Here is a 24,620-nt window from a genome sequence, read left to right as displayed (position 1 = left end):
TAAACAGGTTTGCTAAACACGTATATTTTCACGTATTTCAGTCTACATTGAACTTGCCTGTCATTTTTTTGTTGACTGCATAAAACTGGGTTTATTTATTCACTGTTTTTAAGTTGAATTGACATGATAAAACAAAATATTTCTCTACACGAAATTATTCTCGTATTTTTTTTTTTGACCTTTTGTTTCTAGGCGATTATTGTTTTATATTTATATAAGAAATATGCGAGTAAAATATAGGCAGGCGTAAGTGTACGTGCTGACTGTTAAGCTTTAGTTTCACTGGTTAATGTTCGTTTTCGAGGGCAATCTAATATCTTGTTTCTTCAGTTTTTGTGAAAAATATCAGTGCCTCACTACGATCTTTAAAAGTTATGTTGATGATGCACACAAAACAAATGTATGTTCACACACACACATGCAGAAACAAACACACACACATAAACACACAGACACATATATATATATATACATACATACATATATATATATATATATATATATATATATATATATATATATATATATATATATAGTATATATATATATATATATATATATATATATATATATATATATATATATATATATATATATATATATATATATATATATATATACTGTGTGTGTGTGTATTTATAATGTATATTTATGTTGTGTGCATCAGCAACATGACTTTTAAAGGGAAAAAAAAAATATATATATATATATATATATATATATATATATATATATATATATATATATATATATATATATATATATATATATATATATATATATAAGTCACACCAACATGACACACACATACACTAATACACACACACACACACATATATATATATATATATATATATATATATATATATATATATATATATTATATATATTTTTTTCTCTCATTCTTATCAGTTTATAAAACCATGAAACTGTATACCAACTGACTATTACCCTATGAAACATTACCGCTGCCGAATCAACTTTTGCCGGTGCAGTTACCAATTCACCTCATCCATGAAGCATAATCCCTCGCTCATTAAAGTCGAAGAGGCTTAGTAGTTCACAAGATTTACTGACTTTTGCTTCAGGCTGCTGAAGCCCCTGAATAAGAAATGCTGGTGACTGACAGAGTAACAGACGACACGTCATCACATCCGTCTCAAATGCGACGTTCTGCGGAGGCCGGCGATGTAACACAGGCAGGAGAAAGATCTCTTTGATGTGAATTATGATAAACTTTTCTCATGGTTCGGCGACTCTGTCTATTACTCACACCTTTTTTCTCTCTCCTTTTTTTTTTTGTGTTGGAAGGAACAAAGAGGTTTGGATCAAAACCTTTTAAGAGTTCGATAAAAGTTCTCTCTCTCTCTCTCTCTCTCTCTCTCTCTCTCTCTCTCTCTCTCTCTCTCTCTCTCTCTCTCTCTCTATGTATCAGTCTTCATCACTCTCTTCTTATTTTTTTCTCTCCCTCATGTTAGTTATACAGGAAATTAAGATAAAAATTAATTAGGCACTGAAAATAACAGTTAATACTTGTTTTGCTCAAAATAATAGGTGTTCCTTCTCAAATATGATTTAGAATGAAGTGACGTAATGTATGAAAAAAGCAAAGTTATGAACGGAGATGTAAGATAAAAACATGGGAAAATCTGACGAGAAAGATAAAAATGAAGAATTCCGAAAAGCTAAAAATCCCGCAATTCCACCATAATTAGGAAGGGACGAATAATAATAATAATAATAATAATAATAATAATAATAATAATAATAATAATAATAATAATAATAATAATAATAATAATCATCATCTGATACAAAGTATATAAAACTATTTTCATTTTGTCAAGGAATTTTTTCGCACATTTATAATTCCAATGTAGTTTAATATTCTCATAGTCATAGAAAAATATTCAACACCTGGGAATCTGTTCACACATTAGTGACCGAATGGAAAAAAAGGCCCCAGAAATTTGATAGAACCCACCCGCTGGATTTTGCTTTTGCTTCCATCTGTCGGTTAGAGTTACCGTATCGTTCTATTGAAAAGAATGATATTTAATGGCTCAAATAACAATATTATTTAGGGGAACTACACGGCTTATCTACGATATCAGAAACTGGTAAACTTCCGGATGTCTACTTAATCAGTGAAATTTCTGTTTATTATCCATCTTGGGAGTATAAAAAACGTACTTCTCACGATATATTTGTGTTACTTATATTTGGACACAAATATTTAGACAAGATTTACTGTTTTATCTAATAAGTAATAAAGAAGCCACAATCGCAAAAGGAGACAGAAAAAGACAATTACAAAGTTTTCTTCAATCTTACAAATCATGCTATATATATACTGTATACATGTATGTATATGTATACATACATACATACATACATATATACATATATATATATATATATATATATATATATATATATATATATATATATATATATATATATATATATATATATACTTCTTCATGATCTGAATGTTCTTGTGTGGCAGCGTGTTGTTGTATGAATATATATATATATATATATATATATATATATATATATATATATATATATATATATATATATATATATATATATATATATATATATATATATATATATATATATATATATATATATATATATATATATATATATACATATATATATATATATTTATATATATATATATATATATATATATATATATATATATATAAAATTATTTTTCATGTTTTGAATGTTCTAGTGTGGCAGCATGTGCATCTTCTCCCAAACGACACCAAGCAAGCTGTATACCTAGTCACACATCCAACTTTAGCAGAGGAAATTAGTGGGTTCTGTTACAGTTTGTATGAAAAATAACTTAGATTTCAATAATTTCCATAATCGAAGCAGCCATTGAATCCATAAATCCGCGGCAATGAGGCATTTTGATATATAGCGTTTGTAACTATGTCCAGTCGATATACTTGAGGACAAATCACGATGGGAGGCATTGCCCAGGTCTTAGGGTATGCAGCAGACAAACTCGTCTCAAAATAATAAAACTATAAGTAGCATTATATTTTTTTACCAAGGCTATACCCTACATTCCTATAGAAAAAGCAGGGAATTTTGCTATACATTGCAACTAGCGAGTTAAAGGAAATGTGCCGAATAGTAAGATTTTTGTGGGTATCAGTTACAGAAAAATATCAGTTTGTGTAAGTGTTGATCAGTGGGTCATTACACATGGTTTCATCAAAATTCACCTATTCATTTACGAGATTTTCTTTCAACACACAGAAACACAGGTACAGGCCTTTAATTTTTGCTAACAGGCGTGATAACTGTACCACTGAAGTCACTATTGTTCTGTAGGTCCCGTTGCTAGGTAACCTATTGGTTCTTAGCCACATAAAATAAATCTAATCCTTCGGGCCAGCCCTAGGAGAGCTGTTAATCAGCTCAGTGGTCTGGTTAAACTAAGGTATACTTAACTTACTATTTTTATGTGATAACTATTGATCTATCTACCTATCTCACTATCTTTTCATGTATGCATGTAGTGTGTATATGTGTATATATATGTGTGTATATATATATATATATATATATATATATATATATATATATATATATATATATATATATATCTCATATGGTATTTGGAAAAGTGATAAAAATTATGGCTATAAGATCTGAAAAACTCTTGGAGACCTGCAATATTATCCTCCTTGTAACTGAAAAATAGTTGAACCCAGATAAGCCAAAAGCAAGCCTTATAATTTTTCTTTCGATTTGTTTTGTAATTTATAAATTACAAAGTCTATAACACTGGATTGAAGAAATATAAGGAGTTATTTTAATGCATACACATAACGAATTGCATTTCACGCCAGCATTCCAATAATAATTTTCTTTAAACTTCAGGAGAGAGAGAGAGAGAGAGAGAGAGAGAGAGAGAGAGAGAGAGAGAGAGAGAGAGAGAGAGAGAGATATGGGGGGGGGGGACGTCTGACAAAAGAAATTCTCAAAAATTCATAAAGTTCCGGCGACATTATGGCTGATATATTACCATGGATCATTCAAAAGAGTTTCTGCATATCCAATTAGACTGTGCCAGTGAAAATCCCTTGTTGGCACCTGCGCTCCAACCGAAACAAGAGAGATTCTCAAATTGCTGTTCAGTTGCTGAGCGGCTGATACAGAGTCAAGACTGCCCCCTCCTCCAGAAAGTGAGCAGGAAAAGTTTTATATTTTGATTTGACCATAGAATTTCATTGTTTTCAAGTATAAAACACAATAATAAATCTCATGTTAGGGAAATTTCAACACTTCAGTAAAGATTTTCAGCTTCACTTGAAGTCATTGCTCCCCGTCTTCCTCTTTCTTCCGAAATCAAATAATGCTAATACCCTGATTTCTTGCAAGATATTTATTTCAATAAAAATAGGCCTAAACTATGGTTGATTCTCAGTTATTACAGCTGGTGATAAAAATCTTATTTCTGCGTAGTATCTAACACCATACCACTGCCATTTTTATGTATTTAAAGCTACGAATATTAAATTCTGTAATGAAGTTTATCATCAGCTCTAATTTTAATTATTATCATTTTAATAAGCTTATATCAAATACGCGCAATACTTCTCTCTGCCTTACAGAAGGAAAGGTTGTCCTCAACAAATCACATTTTACTTAAGAAATTGCTCCATTCACCCGAAAGCCAGAAAAATGAAAGAGAGTCTTTTTCAATTCTTTTTACTAATTCTATTTTTTGTAGTTTCTTTTTCTGAATCTTCCTAGTGGGCTGGGTTACCTAACCTCTCTTTCCTCTCATAATCTAGACACAAAAAAAGTAGACTAAGGAATGCTTTTATCCAAAAGATAGATTCATTCTAGCCTCTCTGAGTGAATGGAAAAGAAAAATTTAGAGAGGACATCCAACATTAGGCCAGAAGTGGCTATCATATACCTAGTCTAACTAAGTTGATCTATTTTGCTTTGAAATGCCTACTTCCTCTTTGGGCGAGTCGATAGAGTTGTGGGCTAGCACTCGCTAGGCCCGAGTTCGAGTCTCCGGCCGGCTAATGAAGAATTAGAGGAATTTATTTCTGGTGATAGAAATTCATTTCTCGCTATAATATGGTTCGGATTCCACAATAAGCTGTAGGTCCCGTTGCTAAGTAACCAATTGGTTCTAAGCCACGTAAAATAAGTCTAATCCTTCGGGCCAGCCCTAGAAGAGCTGTTAATCAGCTCAGTGGTCTGGTAAAACTGAGATATACTTAATTTTGAAATGCCCATAAAAGAAACCAAGAAAAAAAAAAAAAAAGTTGTTATACTGGCGTATGTGTATTGGCCGAAATACAGCGGTTTATGAAAATTCCTTTGTGTATTTTAGGGGCTTTTTGAGTGAGTGTTAAGCTACTAAATTATAGAAAGAAGAAAGACACGTTATCTCTGCCACACTTGATTAAGCAAGGCTAGTTCCTGAAGGCGACTCTTCGATCCTGGAGTAGTCAAGAAAACGGTTACATTGTTATTCCTTATCGTCACTGTTTTCAGTCTCAAGAATGTTTTAATAACCGCTTCTACAAAGTCGAGTATGAAATAAAAAGAGTAATAACCCTCTCCAATGATAAATGATCATTAAAGATATTGAACCTATTAGTCATCTGCCCGGATAAATACATATAAAAACGTGTTTAGCTTTTCGAGAATGAAATGTAAAAGAATAGCATGAAAAGCGAGAGAATTCCAAGCATAAATGATAAAAACTTTTCCATTATAATGAACACTGGATGTTATTTCAATAAACACGATACGGAATACGAATATCAAGAAGCAAATGTAATACTGGATAAAACCCAGAATAAAAACACACAATCGTCATGTCAAATAAAGTGTATGCCAGACAACTTGGAAACATTCAAAATATTGGTGAAAATGATACCATATTAAATTTTGTTAAAATGTTTATTTGCAATGTAGCAACCAATAAATGCAACTGAACTTTTAATATGAAATTTATTCTTACACTAACCCAATGCTCAAATGAAAACATGGAGGACAACATACAGTACATTGCAAATGGGGAGTATAGTATGATACATCTTCCAGCCTTGAGCAATATGAAATATAGTAACTAGTTTGAGAGACAGGAAGCAAAATATTGAATGACAAATATAAAGTGCACATAGAACATAACAAAAGCAAATAATATTAGACAAACATCGTGAAATCTCTCATTTCCGATTCGAAAAGCAAATATCACCGAAGTACTTTGTTTATCGGGACGGTGTTGGAGATAAAGGAAATTTTTCGAAGTATTTTTTATTCCCTAAACTTGGTGATAAAAAAACCATTTGTATATTCTTCTCTTCGAGAAGCGAAATCGTTAAAAGAAAAATTGTAGTTATTATTATAGGAGATATCTCTGAAAGAAAAAAACCAGGACATTCTTTTTGCTAGAAGATAAGAAACATGGAGCTAATATACTGAAAAATTTTTTCTCTGTCGTGGGCCACAGATAAGACAAGCCAGGAAGGCCCCTTTCCACGGAGGGTTTAAGAAGTGGAAATATTTTAGGTAATTGTGAAAAGGGCTAAATTGCTGGCGCTTCCAGCATTTAGTATAACTGTCAAAAGATGAGTTTCCGCTTTTCTTTTTTAACTGAGTTACAAGAGAAACTTATGGAGTTCGTGTATTTCAAGGGTTTCTCATAAAGAGTAAAATTCCTGGGATCCTCTTACTTTTGGAGAAAGTTATTAAAACAAAGAAAATGATGACCTTGAAGTCTAGAATGCGCAGAGAAAATTATTTTTTTTTATTTACGGAATGGATTGAAGAAAAAGTCATGGCGTTTTACCTTTTTTAAAATTAGCAACAACAGAAATTTCATTGACTATTCCGTTGGAATATTAGTAATGATTTAAAAGAAATAAAGCCTAAAAGAAAACAACAGTATAAATGTAACACTTTAAACCTACCATCTTGAAGATTTCGAATTAACTTTTCATATATAATATTGCGGTCAGCGGTTTTTTTTATTTTTTATTATTTTTGTGTTGGGAGGGCATTGGTGCAATAACAACATGAGTTTCTCTTCATATTATCTGCATGTATAACGTATCTTCCTAAGATTATTATGCTGTAGGTTCCTACTGTAAAACTTTCAGAATACACACATAACTGTTCTTCTCTTTTACAGAATGCACCTTGCGAAGTGTTTTGTCCTCCTGCTGGCATGTACGGCAAAGCACATAATGGGTGCAAGCGCAATGGAAAATTTACAAAACCAGGAAGTTACATTTGCAGCCAATCGTGATATTGGCTCAGTATCCAAGGAGTCTCTCCACCGACCGCCAGTCCGTTTACAGTTTCTGTCCAGGAATCGTACAAGAATGAAGTTATCTGTAGCCTCTGCAACGAATCATTTCATCAGCTCCAATTCCCACGATTCTATGTCCTTTATGATCAGCATAACTTTGTGGCAAATCTTAAACACCAAGGCGTCTGAATGCAACTTCATGGTTGCAACAATGGACAGCGATCAACCTTTGGTGGCCGAAATCATGAGGTAATGTGTTAAATTGTGATGTGTGTAATGATTCAGTGTTATATTTACTTGCACCGTTTTGTTTCTCTTTGTGTTCCGGACATTTGTTATCAGAAATTATGAAATAAAAGCAGCAAATATTCAGCCAAAATAAGTAGATACTTCGGCTACTTTTCTTTTCGGAATTTCTTTTCTTTTTTATTTCACGCGAAGAACTACTAAACATTACTAGTAAGACATTAAAGAAATGACCAAGCCATTTTTATTTCACGCGAAGAACTACTAAACATTACTAGTAAGACATTAAAGAACTGACCAAGCCATTTCTATTTCACGCGAAGAACTACTAAACATTACTACCAAGCCATTAAAGAACTGACCAAGCCATTTTTATTTCACGCGAAGAACTACTAAACATTACTAGCAAGACATTAAAGAAATGACCAAGCCATTTTATAAAACGATATCATTCAGTTTACATGTTTCTTTTTAAAGATAATACCATGTGCAGACAGTTTACTTGATTTTTCCAGGCAAAGTTTCACCTCGACTGTACCTATGGTGATGCTTGACATGAGTTCGAAGACGCAGGTTCCATCAGAACGTCTACTGAGAGATGCCTGGGGAAGCACCGCTTTTACCTGTCACACCTTGGTGATTGACCTCACCTCCGACAGTGACCTCCAGATACTCAGGTACATGTCGTTACCGAAGCTCTTTCTTTTTTATGTGTTTAAGTGGAATTCTGTCACTTTGGCAAACCGCTGAAGAGAAGAAACAAGTAACCAATGCGCCGAAGTTTCTTCGGCGCAATCGAGTTTTCTGTACAGCGTATAATGCTATATGAAACTCTCGATGTGCTATAAGTTCCTCGTTGGGCGAGTCAGTAGAGTTGTCGGCTAGCACTCGCTAGGCCCGAGTTCGATTCTCCAGCCGGCTAATGAGGAATTAGAGGAATTTATTTCTGGTGACAGAAATTCATTTCTCGCTGTAATGTGGTTCGGATTCCACAATAAGCTGTAGGTCCCGTTGCTAGGTAACCAATTGGTTCTTAGCCACGTAAAGATAAGTCTAATCCTTCCGGCCAGCCCCAGGAGAGCTGTTAATCAGCTCAGTGGTCTGGTAAAACTAAGGTATACTTAACTTTTTGTAGTATAAAACTCTCAGCCACGACCAGGCAGCGTTCAGTTGCTCCCCAGATGAGGTCCAGTGAAGATGCGTCGGCGTCTGGCATTTCTAGCGGTGCTGGACGCACAATCCATGGCCAAACTTAACCTTAAATAAAGTAAAAATTACTAAGGCTAGAGGGCTGCAATTTGGTAAGTTTGATGATTGGAGGGTGGATAATCGTCATACCAATTTTCTTGCCTCAGTAGTTTTTAAGATCTGAGGGCGAACAGAAAAAATGCGGACGGACAGACAAAGCCATCTCAATAGTTTTCTTTTACAAAAAGCTAAAATGTTGTCTCTCCACGTAGGGAGCAAGAGACCTGCTTTATGAAGTGAGCCAGAGTTATCAATAGTAGACGGAAAATCTCAAACTTTACAGGTTGAAAAAAGTCCCGATTTATAATAATTTACTGTAGGTGTCTTCATTCAGTTTTTTTTTGTGGTACGACGATAGTCCTGCTTGTGTCCCAAGCTGTGCCAAACCAGAAGGAAACGACTCAAAATATTTCTTCGAGATTTGATTTGATAATACGATTATTTATTTATATATTATATTTTTTTCATGAATACTTGAACAGATCACTGCCATTCCCATTCATAAACATAAATAATTAATAATGTAAATTCCTTAAATCTACCTTTAGTTTGTCGTTGATAGCCTAATACGAGGTAGTGTAATAGAAATACCGTATTTACTTGTAGAAAGCACTACACGGATATAATTAAACAATCATAGATAAGTCAGGAGAATTATGATTCACCAGTACAAAAAACAAAAGCAAACGATGGCGAAACGAATGTAAAGGGAAGTGAATATAGGCAAAAGGGTGTTATATAATATGATTTGGAAGTAGTTTTATTAATCATGAAGGGTGCCAGCCGCAAAAAAAGAGGTTCTCAAAAGGTGGGAAGACAGAGAGAAGTTAGTAGAGATTGAACTGAATATAGCTTAATCATTAAAAAAAAATTTCTTTTAGCTTTTTTAACTTCGCTGACTCACTGAAAACCACTACTATGAGAATCAACTGAGACTTTCAGTAAAGCTGGTGTCAATTCCATTCACTAGAATACTGTTCCCCCGTGTGGAAGCCTGCTTCCGCCAGAGATTATCTCTTTTAGATTGAGTGGTTCGTGGTAGTAGGTTTCTGTTTCCCAATTTTAGCAGTTATGATTTGGGCCATCGACGGATGATCTCTTGTTTGTCAATTTTTCGTAAGTTGTATTTTAACAGAGACATTTCACATTAAGAATTGATCCCAGATCCCCTTTTCCTGACGAGAACAACCAAATTTTCTGAACAGCAATAAATATGCCTCGCTGTCGAATTTCTCGGTTCCAGAGGTTCTTTCTTCCTCACACTGTTGGACTGTGGAGCATTCTCCCCAAAGATGTCGTTTAACTGGAACTTCAAAAGTTCAATCGACGATGCAATGCATTACTATCCTAATTCTTTGTATTTTAATACTTTACTTACATTTTTATCTATTCATTGATAATTTGTTAATTTATTTTCTCTCTTTTGATAAGTGATCTCTACTTTCTGTATTTCCCATGGCCTTCTGTTACTTTTTTCTAATGAACACCATATTCTTTGGAAGTCTGAATTTCAAGTCAATGGCCCGTTGTGGTGGTCTTGTTCTGTATGAATAGGGTTCATCTTCTGAATAATAATAATAATAATAATAATAATAATAATAATAATAATAATAATAATAATAATAATAATAATAATAAACCCCAGTTAGAAAATTAAAGGTATGTAAAGTATTCAGAACTGTGCTGGTATCATGCGCTTGAATACATCCTGCTTCAAGGAGGTATTGAAAAATACTTTTTAATTGCGTTATGATAGAAGATGGACCAGTTTTAACAACAAATGGGGTCTTAATATGCTTCAAAAATTCTTTTTATTATAAAGGCAAGCAACAGAAAAATCGAAAAATGATCACGAGAAAAATCATGTTTGTGTTCTAAATGTTTGTATAAAGAAATGTTTAATGATCAGCTGCAATCTATTCAACAGTGACATTTACGTGTGGAATAGTTAAAGTTATAACATGCAGTAGTATAAAATATTCCTCCCGTTGCCTGTTGTTAAAGTGAATCCGATTATCCTATTGAAATTGTTTTTAGAGAATTCAGAATTTTAGCTTCTAAAACCTAATTTTGATCAAATAAATACAATAGTGACATTTCCTCTGTTTCCTCTCTGAAAAGGGAGTTATGTTATTGTGAGTTTTGAGTATACCAGAAACGTAATGTTTTTCTTCTGAATGAAAATTCGGTTATTACTAATTCTATTTCTAGTACATTGGAATTATTTGAATCAAAGTCTAGCAATAATCTGGAAGTTATTTACAGAAACATGTATTCTTCTTCTTCTTCTTCTTCTTCTTCTTCTTCTTCTTCTTCTTCTTCTTCTTCTTCTTCTTCTTCTTCTTCTTCTTATTATTATTATTATTATTATTATTATTATTATTATTATTATTATTATTATTATTATTCATATGAATAAATTTTCATAATTAGACTTACATTACTGTTTAAATCAATATTATCACATTTCTCAATATTATAAACTAATAATTACCGTTCTCAAACCTTCAGTGATCTGGATAAGCAAAAATTGTGGCTGTGGCCCTATGCTAACGTCCTGTTGGTGGGAACTAGTGAGAAGGCGAGATCTGCTACCCAGCACCCAACCCTGCGTAACACCATTCAGCCTCTTTATCTGGGCATAGAAGAAAAGCCCAGCAAGAACAGTCTTTCGAGGGAAAAGCACATCGGAATATGGAAGTTTTCTCAGTCGTTTCAAAGGGTAAGAAAAATACACCTTTTCGTGAGCAATGAATGCGAAGGGCTGAAGAATTAGTGACGAGTAAAAAATGCATCGAAGTTTCTTCGGCGCAGTCGAGTTTTCTGCACAGCGTATAATGCTGTATGAAACTCTGAGCCACGGCCCATGAAACTCTCAGCCGCGTCCCATGAAACTTTCACCCACGGCCCGGTGATGGCCTGTGTTGTTGGCACCTATAGCGGTGCCAGACGCACGATCGTGGCTAACTTTAGCCTTAAATAAAATAAAAATATTGAGCTTAGAGGGCTGCAATCTGGTATGTTTGAGGATTGGAGGATGGATGATCAACATACCAATTTGCAGCCCTCTAGCCTCAGTAGCTTTTAAAATCTGAGGGCGGGCAGAAAAAGCGCGGACGGACAGACAAATAGCCATCTCAGTAGTTTTCTTTGACAGAAAACTGAGAAGCTAAAAAGGGAACAGAATTTCTTAGGTGATTTATTCATGTAAGAATAATTGTTAAATGGAAGGAGAATTCAGATGTCGTGAGTGGAAGGTCGGGAGGAGACTCATACTGCGCGGGTAAGAGAAGTGAAATTTGCATTTGGTGAGGATGGCAACGAGCTGCTACTGAATTTTCTAGGATATTCTCTATGTAAATGAGGGGGACCGGATCAGTGGAATTTTTCTCTATAGATTAAATAGTCAGATAGCGTATAAATGTCAAATGAATGCGGGCGAGGTCCTTTTAAATGAGAAATCAGGAACCTAATGATGATGTTGCGGAAAATATCTTCAGTGCCAAAACTGTTTACTTGTTAGGTAAATCTTAATGTGTTTTATATATATATATATATATATATATATATATATATATATATATATATATATATATATATATATATATATATATATATATATATATATATATATATATATATATATAGTATATATATATACAGTACAGTATATATGTATGTATATATCTACTTCTCGTGTTAGGCTTCAATGAGGCGGGATGGTTTAAATTCCGGATTATTAAATTTACTAAGAACAATTTACCGAGTACTAGCTTTCGAAGACAAATAGTCCACTTCCTCAGGTACCGATGCACTGAGGAGATAACAGCTACACTCGGGTGTACATGTGCCCCCCCTCAACATTTGTCGTTTTCCTTTCTCTGACCCCCGGGATGGCCTGTCCGTTGATCTTCAGCTCCCCCTGCCGAGGCCCTATAGAGTCTTCTTGATCCCCTTGGTCGTATGCTTGATCCTTCGATGCTCTGGATTGTCCCCTTGTTGTCCATCCTTTTTGTCTATGATCTTAAAAACTCTGGTATATAATTTCAGAAGTGAAATTGTCCTCAAAATGATTACCTATGTTGCCTTCCATCGTTTTTTCGTAGCAGAAGCCGAAGGCGTTCGTACAATCACCCTCGATTTTTATTCTTATTGTTGTATATGAAATCCGTTTTTTCCCAAATGATCTTGTGGTTATGATTCCAGCAGTGTTTGACCAGTGCCGAGGCTTGGTGGTGGTAACGACTGTTCTGCTTATGCTGACCAGAATATACGTTATCACAACTGTCACAATGTTCTGGGTAGGCCACGGCCCTCTTATCCACCCCTTCTGTGTGTATTTTATTTCTACCTATCCTATTCCTGTATGTCTTTGAAAGCTAGTACTCGGTAAATTGTTATTAGTAAACTGAAGAACGGGAATCTAAACCATCCCGTCTCATTGAAGCCTAATACGAGTAGTAGGAACATACTGTGTATATACAGTGAACCATGTGACTAGTTTGTGACATATATATACATACGTATATATTTATATGTATATATATATATATATATATATATATATATATATATATATATATATATATATATATATATATATATATATATATGTAGTTATATAAAGAAATATTTAATAGGAAGCATAAGAATGTAGAGAGAGAGAGAGAGAGAGAGAGAGAGAGAGAGAGAGAGAGAGAGAGAGAGAGAGAAGAACAACAATTAAGCCTCATTGTAATGCATAACAACCAAGTCTTAATTGTTGTTCTCTCTCTCTCTCTCTCTCTCTCTCTCTCTCTTTATTCTTTCTCTCTCTCTCTCTCTCTCTCTCTCTTCTAATCCTCTCTTCATTTCTAATCCTTCCCTATTTAATCTTTCTTTATATCACTACATATATACATACATATATATATATATATATATATATATATATATATATATATATATATATATATATATATATATATATATATATACTGTACAGTACAGTATATGTATATATATATATATATATATATATATATATATATATATATATATATATATATATATATATATATATATATATATATATATATATATATATATATGTTTACCTGTACACAAACACACACACACATATATATATATATATATATATATATATATATATATATATATATATATATATATATATATATATATATATATATAAATCTTAATAATGATAAATACAGAAGAAAATAACAATATCGTGGTAAAACATATAATCGTTCAATTGAGTATATAAGATTGTAATTTGGTTGAATTATATATTTTCGTATTAGAATTTTAGGAAAATCTAGTCATTTCCCAAAATAAAACATAGCGAGACCCTGGTAGATTTAGAAATGGGTTGAAGTGTAGCCCAATTCTTCCACTGAAGTATTTGGAGTAGCTCCTCTGTTTTGTTTCCTTTTGGTATTATTGAACAGCCGTGGATGTTGCCTTTATCAATAGGGGAAATCTACACTAGTATGTGTAATTTGTTATTACTTTTGAGGGTGGATCAAGACTCAGGTTTTAGTAGAGCTTTCAGATTTAGTATGCGAGTCCCGGGCGCATTTTCCCGGGATGTAACCGAGTATTGCACCAGCCCGGGACCTTTCCCTGAAAAAAGCGGGACACCATATCTTAAAAACTAACCATAGAATTTTATAGGAAATAATCTCATTACGTTTCCCACACCCAAATTACCGACAATTACTTACCTAAGTTAACCCAACCTAACCTAACCTAACCAAGGGCATGGCAAAAAAACCGGGGCTGGTGCAATACTAGCATACATCTCGGGAATATGCGTCCCGGACCTCTCTTCAACTCCGAATGGACTTTCTACATACTAAGTGTACATCTGTTTTCCCTTCTTAGAGTTGCTCTCGGGACTCTCATTTGCCAAGAGCAAATTATTTACTGATATTGAAAAGTGAAAGTTGACGCTGTAAATTGTGCCTCATTGAAAAGACGGATACTTATAATGAATACTGGAATTCAATTATGAAATGAAGATGTGCGTGTGCGGCATATGCATGAAGAACTTGGAGACTTACGTGTAGTCAGTACGAATTAAATGATATCGTGTTTTATACTCTTGACTAACCATGTATTACTGTCAAAATGAAGCCCCATTTCTCATTTTAGAGTATGGTGGACTTCCCGTTGCAAACCGCTAAGGAGTATGTGCGCTTACACATCCGCTGCCTGTATTGCAACAACGGACACCCTAAGACCTTACTCGTGCTATCTTGGGAACTGGGATTAGAACTTCCAGAACTTATAATATCAGGTAAGATTTTGGCCAAGTAGAGTGATATGTAACATTTATTTATATACGCTTTGGTTGTGCAAAACACTTGTTTATTTTGCTTTGTGTTGGAATTTATATAAATATTTTAAGCTACATCATTACCCATTTATTCACTGCTATACTATTAGCACGCTTTAGTCTCATAAAGCTTCCATTTAGGTTTGTTTCTTAATTGCTTACATTTGCACTGTGTAGTTTTATTCACCTTTATTACTGTGCAAAATGACTGGCCTTACTCATGACAGAAATTTCTTATATACCTGGTGCTGAAATATGTTGCTTTGCAGAGCCTTTATTACTGGTTTGTTTACATGCAAATCTAACTTGTGCAAGAATGTGTTTTGTTTGTTGACCCTTGTTCATTCCCAGTTCTTGGCTTTAATTATTTTCCCACATTCGATAATCTGGCCACACTCGTCTATGATAGTTGATGTGACCATTCAGTTACTTTGTTCTGTTACTTTGTTACTTTATTCTATGTTATTGTTTTCACCCATTGTTCACATTTAATTAAACGCTGCTTTCATCCACGTTTATTGCTGTGACCTTTGATTCCAATTTCTCTTGTGTAGATATTTTGTAGGTTCATCGTTGTGACCATTTGTTTACACTTTGAAAATTGCCATATTTGTTTATGTTCTTTGGTGATCACTTGTTAACATTTTAAGTCTCGTGCTGCCTCATTCACCTTCGTGATTCTAGTAATATTTTTGAAGTATTCAGATCTTATGTACAATTCGTCCACAATCCGCCCATGTTCATTCTGTGATCATTTACTTATATTAGGTATTTCACGATATTATTTTCTTTTTTGCATGTTGTGTGGCACTCGATGTGGCAAAAATTTGAAGGCATTTGTTGTTCCATAGCACATTTGTTATTTTTAATGAAAGATTGATATGTTTACTGTACAGTGGTTGGGAACATAGCAAATCAAAAGATTTCCAAATTATGATTAAAAAGCAAACTCTCTCACCGTACATTACCATCAATGAAATAGCATCAGCCCATACAAATAAATTCTACACCTTAACTGTGTAATTGCGAAGCAGCTGGATACAATTATCTACTATATATAGTAAAGAACGTATGCAAATACTGCAATAATAAAGAGCAACATCTCTACATATTGGAAACATCGCAGTTGTGCCATGCAGCAACAACCTCTATATATTTTTTTTTTTTTGTAAATAATCTTAAAAGGACATTTTTTACGAAGAAATAAAATCTCACATGACTAACATTATGCATAAAATATTTTAGAATATATCCCACATACTTCTAATATTTGCTCGTTAGTATATGTTGATATATTTTTTTTATAAACATTGCAACGTCAAAGTCAGTTCTTTTGAATAAGTATTAGGGTTTATATTCATTTATAGCCTTGAAAAGGAATCAGTAAACCCACGTATTCTTATTTAGACTTTAACCATTTTAAAGATATACGAATGGTATCAGTTGCTTTTTTAACATCGCAGCCTTCAGCAATGAAGAAAGAATTAATCTTGTTCTATATATTTGTAAAGAAAAGAAAATGGCATGTGAAGGAAGTATGATTGACTAGGGCATTTATAAAAAAAAAATATTGTAAATAAATTTATTGCTTTGTTGGAATCTGCTGACAAAGTTTGTCAGAAAACCTGATCAAACTTTAGAATTTTTGGAAAATACGCCTCCAGAGGATTTTAACTGCTGGAATAATACTAGTGCTTTGCATGATGGGAAATTTAAAGGTCTGAAGAGTTCAGTTAGAATAAGGTTGAAATACTTTGAAGTAGCTAGCCTGTAAAAGTTAAGATATTCACATGAGGCACTGTTTTTAAAATCTATGTAAGCAAAGGAGTATGATGGGAATGCTAAAGTTGAACGATAAACGCATTCAAAACTGGAATTTAAGTTAATCAGGAGATAGTGTTGATTTATGGAAAATCTGAAAATAGCTCTAATCAAAAAAAGTAAATCAGGGAAAAAAACGCCACATCACTCATTTAGTTCTGAGGGAGTTACAGCCAAAGTGTAATGGCTCATAAAAGTCCTACGGAATAAAAATATACGCAGCAAAAATAAAAATAGGAGGATGGCATTGAGAGTAAAATAAAAGGATTATATTAATAATAAAACAACTGCGCAATAAAGAAAACTCCATCTACAATGGAAATATATATAAAAATAATGTTTTTACATTTCAGATCACAGTGAGAATTTCCAAGGACATCGGATGAGAGTTGTCTGTTTCCCCATAGAACCTATTTCAAATTTCATCCAGAGTAAAGATGGACCCGGAGGTGTTGTGACGCTTATAGATTCTTTTGACAAGAGACTGTTGGAAGCACTGTCAGCAGGAATGAACTTCACGTACGTTTGTATTCATTTCATTTCATTCAATTTCTTGAGAAATTAAATGATTAAGTTTATGTTTCACTTATCCATATATTTTTAGACGTTTTTGTAATGTACAAGTTTCTTCAGTAGGTTCATGATTATTGCTAATAATAAATAGACATTGTAAGGAGGTCTGAAAATTTTTAGTATGTTTCTTCATGTACCCAGTTTTCATTTCGTTCAAATCACTTTAGAATTAAAACCCTATTTACTAATGCATAAGTCTTTGGGGTAAGAAAAATGCGACGAGGAGCATGTTTTTGTACCAGTATTAGTTATTTTTATAAGGCAGTGCGATTGTAAATAAAATGTGATCTTCATTATAACTGTAATTTTACCCAACACATATTATACTGTTAAGCAGAGAAATACGAAGTATCAGACAATGACAAGGTGTTCGGATTCATAACTTCCCGGGAAAAAATTGAGGGCAACATGTCGTGTACGTGTCTAAAGGCTGATAACTATGGTGTAGGTTGGATACATTGACAATCTATCAAAAGCACTTGTGTTTACAAGTAAAATACTACTTTATACATACACACACACACACACACACACACACACACACACATATATATATATATATATATATATATATATATATATATATATATATATATATATATATATATATATATATATATATATATATATATATATATATATATATATATATATATATATATATATAAATGGAAATACCACGAAGGAAAAAGTGAAACAACAGAATGATTACTATGCCTTTTACTTACTGTCCTTTACTTTGCTAAGTAAAGGAAAACTTTTTCCTTCGTGGTATTTGCCTTTATTTACACATCCATCACGTTCCATATCTTCGTGATTCAGTTATACACACACACACACACACACACATGTACATACATATATATATACACACACACACACATATATATATATATTTATATATATATATATATATATATATATATATATATATATATATATATATTTATATATATATATATATATATATATATATATATATATATATATATATATATATATATATAATATATATATATATATATATATATATATATATATATATATATATATATATATATGTAAATGATAGAGTAGAGTCAAAGACAGGAGACTGGGGACGATATGTAGTTGTTTTGACACAAGGTTCCTAAAATGCGAATTTCTACAGACACATATCTAACACCAACGCCACACAGTACAAATTTCACGATAGTTATATCCTATGAATTCAGGATTATCAATTTTACCATATATATTTGTTTAATCTTTTCTGGAATTTGGAACACTCCTTCCTCGAATGACCTTCTTTATTGAGAATACTTCACTGAATAATATTACAAAGATATATGATTGTTTACAGATACAGGACTAGTTCAACTTACAAAGCTAAGTATAATACCAGTAGCATGTAGAAAATACCATTCACTAAATAAGACGATATACTATTCACTATGTAAGACTAAACTTCTGACAGTCAAAGTGCAAACACATAAGTGATAAATAACACTTCGACTCACTGTTATACAGGTTTGATGGTTTATTTTAATATGGACATTAAAGAATCATTGATATGACGATGTAAAAAACTATTAAGCCAGACGATGGTGGAGCAAAACTTCATGATTAAAATTCAAAACAAGTCATCTCAGAAATCTCACATATTTAGTGTGTGTGTGTGTTTTTTTTTTTTTTTTTGCAATTAGCCAAGATTTGGTCGACAGAGAAAGCTGGATAGCAAACACCGCTTACAGAAGAGACAAAATCAAGTAACTTTCTCTATTACTTTTCCTACCAAAACAATGTAATCTCTGGTCACCTGTCTACTTTGTCACTCAGGTGATGATCAAGCATATGAGCATGCATACTGTGGGTCAATCATGCTGTCATCCTCTCACTGGATTGCAGTAGCCCTTGGTTGACAAGAGGAGCGGTATATTACTTATTAGCCGGGGTATAGTAAGGGGAAGCTTCCAATTTGTGCACTTTAACAAGGAATTGTCGCAAAGTAGGAACCCGGGGCCTCAGGTTTGGACGATTGGGTTGAAGACAGCGTACTACCTAGATTTGTTTTTTTTTTTTTTTACATGGACAAAGGTAAAATACAGTAGGGGCTCGCTATCTGAAGGACAACCTTTTTGAAGTACACAGTCGAGTCGCCATGTTTTCTTGCTGGTGAGGTGGAGACAGAGTAGGCGTCTCCTTCTTACTCGTGTTCTCAAAAGATGGCGTAGGAGTACAAGCGCCCTCGGACATTACTTGATCAGTTCCAGCCGATTCTCGGCCCTCCATGAAAATTTTCTGTCATCTGATGAAAAGAAAAACGGGACTAAATGAACTCTCCCAGGTCGTTAAGTACATTTGTATGCAAGAGAACAAGATGAACAGGGCCAAAATCAACACAAGAGTCAAAGTCTTGACTCAAGACCGACTCTCGATACTGCTTTAGGTTATCTTGGGAATGTCACTGTCGAGAAACTCAGAGGAGAAAATGAGAAAGTTCCTATTCTTCATATATTTCTTTATAGCAAATGTCATTCTCTTTCATTTCATAAAGGAACATAGCAACAGTACTAACCAGGAAAAGGGAATAGATGGTTTTGTCCATGATAATGCATAAAAAATACTGGTGATATAAAAAAATGTTGTTCAAATAATTATGAACATATATATATACACACACACACACACACACACACACACACACACACATATATATATATATATATATATATATATATATATATATATATATATATATATATATATATATATTGATATACACACACACACACACATATAAGTATATATATATATATATATATATATATATATATATATATATATATATATATGTGTGTGTGTGTGTGTGTGTGTGTATATGTGTGTGTGTGTATACAAATATATATACATTTCTTTGAACGATATCTTATAATTGTTATAATAATGCATTTTGTCTTTATTACGAGCAGTCTTGCATTCATGATTATAATGTAGCTTTTCTTGCATTTCTGTTAAAAACGATTATTTAGTCATTGCTAAATGTTATCTGATTTTACCTGTTTATAAATTTATCACTCATTCATAGGTATGACGTACGATCCCCAAAGGATATGCAGCTTGGTTACCGTTTGGAGAATGGGAGCTGGACCGGTGCGGTGGGAGCTATATACAACAACGAGGCCGATTTTTCCACACTTATAGGAACAAATCCAGAGAGAGCCACCTTCATGGACCTTAAGACAACTATATACATCGACCAAATTATGATTACCTCACTCAAACCTCAATTGTTACCAGAGTACCTTGCGTTCTTCAGGCCCCTCACAGGTGGGTACTTTTCCTTCCTTCCCATAATCATGTCTGGTCTGCCATTTTCAGTTGATTTATTTATTATTTATTTTTTTAGGAGGAGTCATTTAGTTATTATCGAAACCATTCAATCCATTTCAAACGAAAAGCAAGAAGAGACGAAGAGCAATATGAGCAATAACAACTGTGAAGTCACACAGCCTGTGGAGTGTAACAAGTGATGATATGTTTCGTAATGATGGAAGCTTAAACTTAACCATGCAAGTATATAAACAAGATAAGATATATAAATAAGTTAAAAGTATTGAGCAATTAGTGATAATTATTGATTTTTAAAAATTATATAACATGAACAGGAGTTTCTGTGTATGGCCTTCATTTATTTTTCAAAATTATTTTAGAGAAAGTTTGGATTCTCTTGATGTTCTCCATCATGATATGGGGATCATCTCTCTGGCTCCTTGGAAAAACGAGGTCGTCCTTCAGTGGTCAAAAAATGGATGCCTTCAATGAGGATCTGTTGTACACCTGGGGAATGCTACTAGGGAATCCTGCATCTGGACAACCAGCTAACATTACTCGGCAGGTTAGCCCTGGTATCCGTTTCTTATTGGCTTTCATAAGCCAGTAACTCCTGAAGTGGATAATGATATTCATAGTTAGTTCCTGCATACAAATATGGCAAAACAATTCTATACTGAGATGGCAAGAATGTGCCAAAGAGTTTAAGAGGTAAATCATTTATGGATTGTTTTTCTTAATATTCTGTGATAATTAATTTCTCACTCATTAACCTGACGCTCTCGTAATTTATCAAGAGAATAAGTTCCATCAAAAACAATAAAAAACCAACAAGCTTTTTTTAATAGACATTCAGAATGGAAATTACAAAGCAAAACCTACTGAGGCTAGAGGGCTGAAAACTGGTACGTTGATCATCCACCCCCAGTCACCGAACATACCAAATTGCAGCCCTCTAGTCTCAGTAGTTTTTTATTTTATTTAAGGTTAAAGTCAGCCATGATCGTGCTTCCGGCAACGATATAGGACACAGGCCACCACCGGCCCGTGGTTAAAGTTTCATGGCCCGCGGCTCATACAGCATAATACCGAGACCACCGAAAGATGGCTCTACTTTCGGTGACCTTGATTATACGCTGTAGCTGCTGTACAGAAAACTCGACTGCGCCGAAGAAACTTCGGCGCATTTTTTACTTGTTTAAATATATAATTTAATCTTTTGTTTAGATTAATTTTAAATGGAAAAATATATATAGAAATGTAAACTATATTAGGCTTTTGGGAGGTGGCTATCGAAAATCAGTTGAGTGTCTGTGATTCAACTTAAAGAGTGTGGTGGAGTAATTAACACAATTTAGTTAACCCTGCGTATCTCAAGATAATGACTCAATTATATTTGTTTTACATAGATGATGCAGGAAATATTACCATTATCAATGCTCAGAGTTGTGGAAATACATGTTAAAGAGGTGACTTATATAAAGCCTAACTGAAATGGAAATGAATGCTATTAGATTAAATCATTAGACGAAATTTTGTAATGCTTTTAGATTAATTCATTAAAAAAAAACCTTCACTGAATTTCCGCTGTACCCTTGTGTTGTGATTGGTTTTGTATCCTTAGATGTTGGTGGGATGGTGGCTGGTGTTTTGTTTCTTCATATCATCTTTTTTCAAGTCCTCCCTCGTTGCACATTTGACAGTGCAAGGAAAAACACGTGAAATTGACACCTGCAGCGATTTGGTGAAGCAGGTTAACTGGGCATGGGGCATGGATGCCAGAGCAGATATTGGTTCGGTGCCAGCTTTCTTCAGAGAAAATGTAGATCCAGACATCCGTTATGTCTATGAACGTCACGAGGTCAGTTTATGGCGTGTTTTTCATATCTCTCTTTTCTGATGTGCATGATAAGATATTCTGCTTGTTGTCTATTAAAAAAATATCTAATTTCAGTTGTATACTTTAAAACTAAAATCAGCATATCAGAAATTACCCAGAATCCCTTTTGAGCACTGAAGAAATGCGAACTCTTACTACCTCAGTTTGGTCAAAATAATCCTTTCCTACATTCAGGCAAGCAAGATTAAGCTTAGATCACTTAGCTGGATGAATCTGAGTATTTAATGTTATTTGTCTACAAAATGCAAAATCTGTTCTTCAGATTATTAAGTGAACACAAATCGTTATTCAAACAAGCTGCAAGAGTCTTCATTAATAATGAGTAAGATGTTGATATAGGTATGTTTTAGTTTTCTGTAGAAGAAAACTATTGTGTTGGCTTTGTCTGTCAGTCCTGCACTTTTTCTGTCTGCACTTTTTCTGTCCGCCCTCAAATCTTAAAAACTACTGAGGCTAGATGTCTGCAAATCTGGATATTGATCATTCGCCCTCCAATCATCAAACACCAAATTGCAGCCCTCTAGCCTCAGTAGGTTTCATTTTATTTAAGGTTGAAGTTAGCCATAATCATGCTTCTGGCAACGATATGGGATAGGCCGCTACTATGCCATGGTTAAAGTTTAATGGGCCGCGGATCATACAGCATTATACCGAGACCACCGAAAGAAGGTCTATTTTCGGTGGCCTTGATTATACGCTGTAGCTGCTGCACAGAAAACTCGATTACGCCGAAGAAACTTCTGCCCATTTTTTACTCTTTTTCCTAGAATTTGATTCAGTGCAGGTATCTAATGAAGCACTAGAAAGGGATAGCTTTAGATTGTTGAACAAAAGATTTCGTTCACCTGTGTCTAAGGTTGTTGGGCCAAGAAACAATCTAGAGAATATGAGATCATTGAGAAAACTTAAGACAGTAATAGCCTGCATAAAATTATAGATCTTAAAAATCGCAAAAAATCACAGTATTTCCGTAGTCCAAAATCTTCCCTTTTTATCAAGAACATGTGATTTTCTTTTTTATTTCTTACCTGGAGAAAAATTCCAGAGATTATTCAGGGGATAAAATTCCGGACAACTAGACTTTGGAGAAGAAACAATTCTGGAAAGGAGAATGCGAATAATCATATGCAAATTAAGAACTGAAGATTGAAGTGCGAATGTTGATTAATTATATTAAAATGAGACGAAGTCTACCCCGAGATATACACACACACACACACACACACACACACACACACACACACACACATATATATATATATATATATATATATATATATATATATATATATATATATATATATATATATATATATATATATATATATATATATATGTGTGTGTGTGTGTGTGTGTGTGTGTGTGTGTGTGTGTGTGTGTAGTCAGAAATGTCACTCAACCAAATGTATTGCATCACATAAAACCAGCAGGTAATAACGAAAATAATCAGCTGCTATAGCTTCGTAGGCTTTAAACACACACACCATCACAGTTTGAAAGAGAGATCAGAGATGTCAAAAGGCAGCGCTTAATATTTTAACATAAGAGTAAAGAATGAAAGCAGCTAAACAACGATCTAACCAGCAAACAGTCGATAGTTAAAAACTGCACCTCTTTGAAAAGTGTTTTTCAAATCAAACCATCTCAGAGTATAATTACTAAACGTTGATCCATTTTCTTCATGATCTAGTTGTAATGTTTGCATAGACATATGCCAATATTGAAAGTACAGTTTTACTTCAGTTTTGATAAGCTTAACTCTATTATATACCATTTAATGAAAACTTTCCATAAGAGTATTTCCTCGGAATTTCTCCAGTTATTAGAATGATTCCAGTTGTTCAAATGGATAACAATAG

The 24,620-nt window shown here is 33.5% G+C and overlaps 1 protein-coding gene across 1 annotated transcript; it reads left to right on the top strand.

Annotated features, from left to right (window-relative positions):
* The first annotated feature begins 7,268 nt into the window (after nucleotides 1-7,268).
* LOC136843041 (uncharacterized) lies at nucleotides 7,269-21,065 on the top strand. Its single transcript, XM_067111030.1, has 6 exons — nucleotides 7,269-7,567; nucleotides 8,080-8,241; nucleotides 11,324-11,534; nucleotides 14,972-15,116; nucleotides 17,330-17,495; nucleotides 20,617-21,065. Exons 1-6 carry the CDS (start codon nucleotides 7,269-7,271, stop codon nucleotides 21,059-21,061), a joined length of 1,428 nt encoding a protein of 475 aa, XP_066967131.1. The 3' UTR covers nucleotides 21,062-21,065.
* Nucleotides 21,066-24,620: the final 3,555 nt, after the last annotated feature.

Source organism: Macrobrachium rosenbergii, chromosome 10 (genome assembly GCF_040412425.1).
Source record: "Macrobrachium rosenbergii isolate ZJJX-2024 chromosome 10, ASM4041242v1, whole genome shotgun sequence".
NCBI classification, from domain to species: Eukaryota; Metazoa; Arthropoda; class Malacostraca; order Decapoda; family Palaemonidae; genus Macrobrachium; species Macrobrachium rosenbergii.
Note: the sequence above shows the minus strand (reverse complement) of the source record. Positions and strands in the feature narration are given on the sequence as shown.

Bases quoted from the DNA above. Each gene is read 5' to 3' on its own strand.
- LOC136843041 (XM_067111030.1), top strand. From the start codon at position 7,269: ATGGAAAATTTACAAAACCAGGAAGTTACATTTGCAGCCAATCGTGAT. The intron at 7,568-8,079 runs GTAATGTGTTAA...TGATTTTTCCAG, and splicing joins TTGGTGGCCGAAATCATGAG to GCAAAGTTTCACCTCGACTG. The intron at 8,242-11,323 runs GTACATGTCGTT...TCAAACCTTCAG, and splicing joins AGTGACCTCCAGATACTCAG to TGATCTGGATAAGCAAAAAT.